The sequence below is a fragment of the Frieseomelitta varia genome, unplaced genomic scaffold (assembly GCF_011392965.1).
Source record: "Frieseomelitta varia isolate USP_RPSP 00005682 unplaced genomic scaffold, Fvar_1.2 scaffold_532, whole genome shotgun sequence".
NCBI lineage: Eukaryota > Metazoa > Arthropoda > Insecta > Hymenoptera > Apidae > Frieseomelitta > Frieseomelitta varia.
The window spans coordinates 25799-35259 of NW_025110293.1; the positions used below are offsets into that span (position 1 = coordinate 25799).

Genomic DNA, 9461 nt, shown 5'->3' on the forward strand with positions numbered 1-9461 from the left:
TGACAGTATTTTGTAATTGACTGGATTAGCTAAAAACTTTGTATTACAACGCAAATGAATTACTATGTAATATGATACAACGTAATAAATTAAGTAATTCAATTACGATACAAATAATTCTGGTGAGTAGACATGTTGAAATAAATTGAATCACTCACTTGTGAGTCACAGTATCATTTCAATTCATGAAGAATATAAGATGACAAAATTTATTAAGTACAATCAAGTATAAGTATTAATAGTGCACGATAAATTCCCTTTCCTTGTTTTATGCTATCAATGTTTTCTCTTCACTTTTTTGCTAGTAACTCTTTGATTCAAAAATATGTGTTTGACAGGAGATATATTTTTAATTGCTGGACGCAAGAATAAATGAGACTCAATATTTCATATACATATTGTATATCTCCATGTGAAATCGGCCTGACTCTTCTACACTATTCCCTTTCCCCTTCGAGCAAACTGTTGTTCCGCTCTTGTTATTTGTATTGTAACGTAGATAGACGAAGGTGGCGAGAAATATGCTCAAGCTAACGGTATTCACTGTTTAACCCTTTGGGGACGCCAATCTTTAAAGTAAGAGGAAAAGTCTAACGCGATCGGATTCACAGACAGTGAGCGTGAACGTTTGCAATTCGATCGATGATATTTTTAGAGAAAAGATAACGCGTCTATTTATTTTTGTTACGACACGAAAATGAGGTTGTTCCGATCGTTGAGAGAGAAACGTTGTTACAACAGCACAGTTAAACGTTGTTACAATACCTGAAAATATACCGGCCTTCGACCACAAAGGGTTAATTCACGAAAAAAAAAAAAAAAAAAAAAAAGAAACCAAGGGCTTCCTGAGTACGACTAAAACGGCCTTAGGCCACCCTTGTATCTTTTTTGGACCAATTCCGCTTGTTTTTTCTATTCCTGTGATCGTTCGTTTCTTTGTTGTATGTATTTTTCGATTATTTCGTGAGACATGCGAAATGTGTTTTGGCCATCACGACTTCTATCATGCAATCGCTCCGTCGAGTAGTGCTCGTCGTTCAATGTGTCAAATGTATCTCTCATTCGTGTCCGCAGCGTGAAGTGTTCCTTGAAAAATTGAAGAAAGAGAAGAGTTCGATTCTGACAGATGAGCATTATCGTTCAATTTCTTAAATGAAAATCGTATTGTATATTACGTGTTCAGTATTGTTAGTATTTAAAGTAACGTTTACGGATCACGTGTGATATTTAATGTAACTTAAGAGATTTCATGTTGTGACATATATTAATCGTATTGAATATAAAAAAAAAGTGATCACGTTAAATTTATAACGCTACAAATTTATGTAAGGTGATCTAAAAAGAGGAAAATAATTTCTTATAAATTTTTAAATTAATCCTTGTTAACAAGAAATCAAAGATTTCTACAAACGACGTTATAACTAGTTCACGATTATTAAAATCAGATTTTGCTTAACCAAATTAATATTCGCAATATGCTCGTGTCACAGTACAACATTTTTGAAATTATCTAATAATTTACATTCATTCAAATTTTCATTTTCAAAGTAAAGAAGACCTTCTGCATCTTCAACTCTGATTTACAGAACAACTATTCCAATATTTTCTTTTTTCAAATCCTCTTTGTAGATCTTGACCATCTCGCATCTGTAGACAAAATATCTCGTCACGCTCTGGATTAATATTAAATCAACACTGTGTATATGAAAGAGATTGGCAATGAAGAAAATGTTTTATCTTTCTGAAGTAATTCAACACATGATATCTCGCTAATATTACTGTCATCGCCAAGAAAACTGTTCTTGAAAAAGACGACAAAGAACAGGATTCGAATTTGATTATGAATTTGAGTCTTCTTTTTTCTCAATTGAGATTCTTTACGAATAAACGAATAAGTCGATTTATTAATTTTTCGCTGTCGCAGAAGAAAATTCCTTTATTACATGTGGAGAAATATTCTTTCCGCTAGGTTAATCGGAAAATTCGCGCTGAAATTTAAAATTGTTAGAAATAGGCCGTGAAAAATTCTTCGAAAAATCTAACAACAACAACAACAATAATAATAATAATAATAATAATAATAATAATAATAAAGCAAAGTGTCCGAAACAAAATTTCACAAGATATTTCGCACTCCGATGCGTTTGATTAATTAAATCGCCAATACGAACCGTATGGATCGGTGTGTATTGTGTTCCATGAAGATGTCTCTTTCTCAATTTTTGCCCGAAATTCGCGAACGGTGGTCACCGCGCTCGAAGATCATCTCGTCGAAAGGAAGACGAGACAAGCGAAATAAACACTCCCCTCGATGGCGTGATAGAAGTCGATGTGTGGTTCGGTTCTGATGGAGCATGTGATATGTGTTTTCCAGGGTACAGCAAAACCTGCATGCCTACTGTAAGACAGATAATTGACTGTCTCGTTGCTGCTCGACCCATGCCAATCCGATGCGGCCCCTGCCTTACTGCTAAACGTACTAATACTGCTACTAACAATCGCGGTAGTAACGGCGCCAGTCGCGTTAGTAGCACGGCTAACAGCAACAACATCAACAGCTACATCAACAACAACAAGAACGTACACGCCTACGAGAACATTCAGAGCTTTAGTATGCGCGAGAATGTCCCGATCGGTTGCGCGACCAGCCGTGACTAGGATTTCCGTTTATCGCAGTGCTGGGGATGGTTTGGTCATCATCCCGTTGCCGATCACCTGAGAATTCGTTTTGATTTTTAATTTTGTTTACTTCATTTCGATTCTACCTATCTTATTTGATTTTATTTTATGGCGTGTTACTTTGTTAAATTTCATTTGAATTGAATTTTATTTATATTATTAGATGTAAAAACACGCGCTTTGATAGGTCTCTTTTATCCCGGTCATTAATCATGCGAGAATTTCTTATAAGAATAAATTGTTTAACTTATTTTATTGTTACTTAGTTTATTTTGTTGTAAGCAATAGTTTATTTTGTTTTTATTATCTCATGAATATGCAAGAGAAGTACAAATAGAGAATGTAAGCAAAGGTAATCTTTTTGATATCTTTCATCTTTTTTTTTAATATCAAAAAGTGGAAACTTGTACCTGATTTGATGTAGGATTTAAGACATTTCGAAATTTATTTTCTAAAATGCAGTAATAAAAAATATACGGTAATACATGCAATGTGATGAACTTGAAAAAAAAGAAGGAAGAAAATTGTTTAGAGACATCTGCACATATTTTGTCGATTCTTGTTATCACTATCTCGATTATTTTGTTATCGGAGCAATTAATTTTATTACATTGTTAAAATTGCTATACAAACCATGACATTTAACGAGAAATTCATTGTTGCTGCTTCCCCGTTCGAGCATTATTTCCCCAGCACTGCTTAGCTTTTTGGAAAGAATTTTTCAATTTTTTGATTCTGTTCTTTTGTACCCGGATCGTATTTTTTAACGTTAGAATTTGATACATCTTTTTGCACCGTTAATGCTAGAGAAAATGGTGTCAAACCGTTTCTGAATCATCGTGAATGAGCTTATGCGAAGGTTTTATTTAAAAAGACGTATTGTTAATTAAATTTCGCGCGACATCATCTTCTTTATCATTAAAATTTCACAGTATACTTCAAGTTCTATCGTTGAATGACTCCGCAAGCACCCAGAAGCTTGTCGAAAAGCATCTATTTAAATACGTAAGGAAAAAGGAAAAAGAAACGCTGTTTAATACTGGCACGTTAGCAATTGTAACAGATTATTATTTTCCGTTTTTTATCGGAATCTACAGAAACGAAAGCAGGCCGAAGGAAAAGATAATTTCATCTAGTTAACTGTTTCTGTCGACTTCAAACTTCGAAACTTTTATTAGATTGTTTATTAGATTGTTATCATCATTGAAGATTAAAAAAGGATATATGTACTACGTTACGTTATAAACTTCATCCTATGTAGATGAGTTTTTAAGTAAATTAGTATTAACTACTTCGACTTAGTCATTAAGGAGCCATAAGGTTGCTATTTTCTTCTGTCAACTTCAAATTTTCAAACCTTTGAATTTTTGTGGACTAAATTTACCCTGCTAGAGCGAAAAAAAGTTGCGTAACCTTTGTTAATATCTTTATCAAATAACTAGAATTTGGAAAAAGATTATACTGTATGCTATTTTTGGCAGAAGGTTTTTCGATCAAACACAAGTATTTAAACGTATTTAAAAACACTGAAATTTTTGGAGGCAAAATTAGTTTTAGTTTCCTGTATATTTCAAACAAGTACAACGGTATTTTATGCCCAAATGATTTTAATGTTTTTAAATGTTTTTGAGTACTTGCGTTCGATCGAAAATTTTTTACCAGAGATAGTATTTTACGTTATATATAAACTTTCATTCTTGTTTGGAAGAATTTTCAAACAAACTATTATTTATTCTTAGATAGTTGAGTTATACAAGTTACATGTAATAATTTACATTAAATTACCGAAATTTTGGACATTTGATTTCACTTTTTATTTTCCATAGACAGGGGTAGTAAAATTCTAAAAATTAAGTAATTTAATCTTAAATTGTTACGGTTCTCGATGTTCAATGACAATTACCTACAATGTTAATTACTTCGAAATTGATTCGAAATCATTATCACGATAACTATAATCATTATTATAATAATTGATTCGAAATTGTTAATAATCGTTACAAATCCGCTATTATTTTCTTTTCTACAACGAGTAATATCATTTTACTTTCGCATATGCCAGGTTGCGTTATATGACTGCAATTATAATTTTGCAATATCCTCAACAATCCAAACCGCTGTAGATGTTGCGTACTACCTTCGGCTGTGCGTTATTTCGATATATATAATGACACAGACTTCTACTTTGGTTTTTAATTTCGGTCAGTTTGCGTGTGTCATTTCGAAACGAAATCATTTTACATTTTAAATCAATGGTTGTGCTGAGCAACAGACGTAGGTTCAAAGCTACGCAGTCAAGCGGAAAATAGTCTATAACACGTTTGAGACAGATAGGAATTCGTAAATTCCTGTGTTTAAGCTTTTCTCTATTATTAAACACGTTCTGGAACTTGCAATTAATACTTATACAATTGCTAGCGTAATACCACGCCGATATCAAGAACGTAAAGAAAAGAAAAACTTATTTCTCCAAGCTTTGAGATTGGAGCCCGCCTCGATTTTATGTGGAATCAGCTTTTTTAACGAAGCATTATTTCCTTTATTATATTCTCAAAATTACACAAAATCCGTAGTCTAACTATCAGTACTCTACAAACTTTTTGTCCACACTTCACATTGATTATTGTACAATTAAAGGATCCACGGGAAAAAGGGAAATATCAGTTTGAAGAAATTTTGAATTCAACATTTGTTGTGCTTCTTGTCATTGGTCATGTTGCACTGCGAATTAAGTTTTGCGAGTTTTACATTTATCTTCTATATATGAGAAAATGTGAAGTTGTTTGTCACATATTGAAAAATATAAATTTCCGTTCTCCAGGAGGTACTAAAACTTGACAGTCTCCCTTTTTCCCGTGTATAATAAATTATTTCCTTTCGAAGGCGTTCGTCAATACATTTCAATGATTCGTTTTGAAATAATTCGAAAAGAAAAGTCATCGAAGTCAGATCGAAGAACTCAATTTTGATCGGTGCGGTTAGCATTTTTCTATGGTTTTGCAGAATATGGGCGATTTTCGCGAGCAGCAAACCATCTATTTACAATTTAGAATTTCGCGGCTACGATGGCGGATTTACATGGGGAAATCAAAATAGTAGATACATATTTTATATACGTTGGGCAAAAGGATGAGAGAATGAGTGAGAAAGAGTGTTTGAGAATTGGAGAAACGCGAACGGACTTCGACGTGATGGAATTACAAGTTATATTTTTTGAAAAAAAAAAAAAAATTTATTTCCTGGCTATCTGACTATGAATATCGATGAAATTGCTTGTAAAAGTTAGTGTAAGACTATCTATATATATGTACGTATACTATTTTACATATAGTAATTCATCGAATATTTTTATTTATTTGTTTTTATTTCTGCTCTATAATTTATTGATACTTTGAACTTTGCACTCCAATAGATTCATAGGTCAATTTAAAACACTCATTTATAAATTTTGTAGCAAACTTTAGAATAGTTGATTCCGTTTTGTATTTCACATTTACAAAGATTCTTATACTCCGATTTTATTCATTTTAGAAGACAAAAAGAATTTAGCGTTTCGAATAATTGTCCTGCATAAATATAGTTTTTTTCCTTTTTTATTTTAATAAATCTCTAGATTCTTACACTCCTGTGTTACGATACAATGCGGATATTAATTTTTTTCGCACGTGAATTTAACCGAAGACTTAAAATTTCAACTCGTCAGTCCATAATATTTATTTAAATTTTTAATTTCGCATTGAAATATCGCTGTGATCCAGAGCAGTATAATAAAATGAAACAAACGAAGTCATGGAAGAGAATTGTATTAATATTGTATTGATCATTTTATTCAAAATGAACAAGCTGAGCAAGAGTGTAAAAGTTACATTAATTCCAGAAATTGGAAAACGGGAAAAAATAATGATATTGGAAATACTATTTTTTAAATTTGCTATATTTAGGAAATAAACTAACCGAAACATGTCTTGTTAAGAATTGAACATTGATCTTGTACCCAAGTCCCGTATATACTCATCTCATTTGAAAACTGCTCTTCGTGACTTAATTATATTTAAAGAGCATATTGGAGTGCAAAGATCAAATGTATCTCCATTTGGTAATAACAACTTGCCAAAAAAGGCTTCCATCACGCATATATTAATTCTGTTTCGTTTTTGTTTAATTCAAACATAGCTGCAAAGTAATGCGAACAAAAAAGGAATAAAAGCTATTTAGATTTTATTAGTTTGCGTGATTTATTTGACGTTTTTTCACCTAAGTGCTAGACAATTTTAATAGAGTTCGATATTACGTGGCGTATTTATTTCGAAAGATCATCGATATATTTAACCCTCTACAACGTTTCCCGCGTAACTTGAAAATTACATATTTTCTAAGTTTTATTTTGTCAGCTTGTTACTTCACTGTCGTATATTATTAATACAATATTATAAAAATACGAAATGTATTGTTATTCATAGCAATTTCTAGTTCCTAGTCTTTTAATTGGGGTAAAGAGCTACAATTAATTAATAACATATTTCTCCTAAGTAAGTAAGTAAATAAAATTCTGGTTATAGAGGGTTAATGCGACCACATTCAATGATTATTGAATTATCCGAATGGTTTCAGTATTATGCAAGGCGGATGTTGGATCTAAATGAATCCGTGGCGAAATATTGCTTTTAATTAAATATTGTTTTTTCAGATGTAAAGTATACAGTGAGATAAATGGCAAGAAAATGTATCACGTTTTTAGGAAACAGAATTATATGTGAGAGCAATGAAAAATAGATTACTGTTATTAAAATGAAGAATATAATACTTATTGTTAGTAGATTATGGATACACATCGTGCCCTTATCATAAATTTTCTTTTATTCGTCACTGTAGATTTGTAGAATATTATTTTTTTCTCATAATGATAATAATCAATAATAATTAATATTATTTATTTTATATTTTATTACATTAACCCATAACCATATTTTCATTAAATTATAATGTGAAATCTCAGAGATTCCTCTAAATTGGTGTTAATATTATAATTTCTTTGTGTAATATAATTACGATAACATTAATTATAATAATAATATTAATTGTATGAATATTGAGTATAATTTTGTTATATATTTGAGAAGATATTTTTTACATTTTTTATTCAAAGTTCTAAAATTTACTTTAAACAATCCTAAGAATATGGCCTATTATAAAACAATTTTGAATGATAAAAAGAAAAATACTATCATATTATTAAAATAACAGTCTCCCAGAACTCATGGCATCGGTTACAGGTTAATAATACTTGATTTTACATACTATATTATTATAATTTCACTTTATTCGCTAGAATAATTCACGAATTCGTTATTATTAATAATAATGGATCCAACATTCGCCTGACGAAGATCACACGATGCTTAGAACGAGATATCTGCCTCTTTAATTCTCTTCGATGTACATTCGAATTATTTTTCTTTTTCGCAAAGACATTCCAGAATCGATGATCGATGTGACGTATCCCAAAGTAGAATAAAAATTATCGATAATGTACTCCAGCCTAAGAACGAGTTACGAAAAAAGAAAAAGAAAAAAAACAGAAAAAAAAAGAAAGATACATAAAGCAAAATTCACACGCATAGTTCGCACGTTATATATGTTTGTATACTATGTTAATCTCCTATAATAGTGAGTGTTGTAACACATGTATACCTGTGAAAAAAAAGAGATGAAACAAAACATGTAAAAGGAGATCAATAAATCAAAAACGACAAAATTATATTTCATTGGTGCCAAAGCAATACGTTTATACAGTTTCATCTTCATTCTGTCTGTCACTCTATTCCTAAATGCCTCCAACGTCAAACATTCTAATCGATGTGACATCGATGGGACAAATTCTATATCACGATCGCTGAACTGTGGACATTCATGCATTTGTGGGAAATTTGAATTTACAAAACTCCACGTGCACGTGTTTATACGTAAACGTGGAAAGTGTAGCGTTCACTATTAATAACTAACTATGGCCTCAATAATATTTTCTCTTGGTTCTATCTTTTTAATTGCAGCCGTGAATGCCGGAATTCGCATAAACATCCGCAGTCTAACGATTACATTCATTAACGCGAGGTAGAGACTTCAACTTTTTCTTTTTAATATTAACAGAAAAATTTCTAATTCCTTAAACGCCCACGGAATTTGAAGAATCTGTGTGAAGAGATAATAGCTTTCTTTATTTGATTATTCTGCCTTTTTATTTTGCTACAGCTTCTTTTAAATTTCTATGAAATATTATATTATTTCATACTTTTATTTTCGGGAAAGAACTACTTTTATGTACAACTGTTGAAAGTATTCGAACATACGTAGGAACTTTTCACGATTGTATTATGCGTGTAAAACATTTAGAAATTTTATTGAAACTGTAATGAGACTGTCACAATTACAATATCTGGTAATACAAATCGAGAAATGCAGAAATTGTGAAATATTTAATAAAAGTATATACCTCGCAGAAGTCACAAAAGTATTTAAACAGACAATCAATTATATCAACAAATTAATATTCGGTGGGAGTACCTTTGATCAATGTGTTTATTCATATTGTATGCTAAATTTTTACTATAAATACATGTTTGTAATAAATATCTTAAATAATGTAATAATTTAATTTAAATAATAATTTCAAATTAGTAAATTCCACCATATAATATAATCGTGATACTCTTGTTTCAATGCAATGTTGACAACACACATAATATACAATATGTACATATATGAAAGTTCTACTGTAAGTGTTC

General features: G+C 30.9%; 1 protein-coding gene across 8 annotated transcripts in view; it reads left to right on the plus strand.

Annotated features, from left to right (window-relative positions):
* LOC122533490 (nicotinamide/nicotinic acid mononucleotide adenylyltransferase 3) overlaps positions 1 to 9461 on the plus strand; it is a 47626-nt gene that overhangs the window by 7968 nt on the left and 30197 nt on the right. The window contains exon 6 of one of the 8 annotated variants that reach the window (XM_043663270.1): positions 2375 to 2579. The exons of 6 other annotated variants lie outside the window; for them this stretch is intronic. In XM_043663270.1, coding sequence (XP_043519205.1) covers positions 2375 to 2404 — 30 coding nt within the window. In that variant the 3' untranslated portion in view covers positions 2405 to 2579. Of the gene's footprint in view, positions 1 to 2374; positions 2580 to 9461 lie in introns of those variants that run through there. One more of the 8 variants, XM_043663273.1, reaches the window with a different exon arrangement.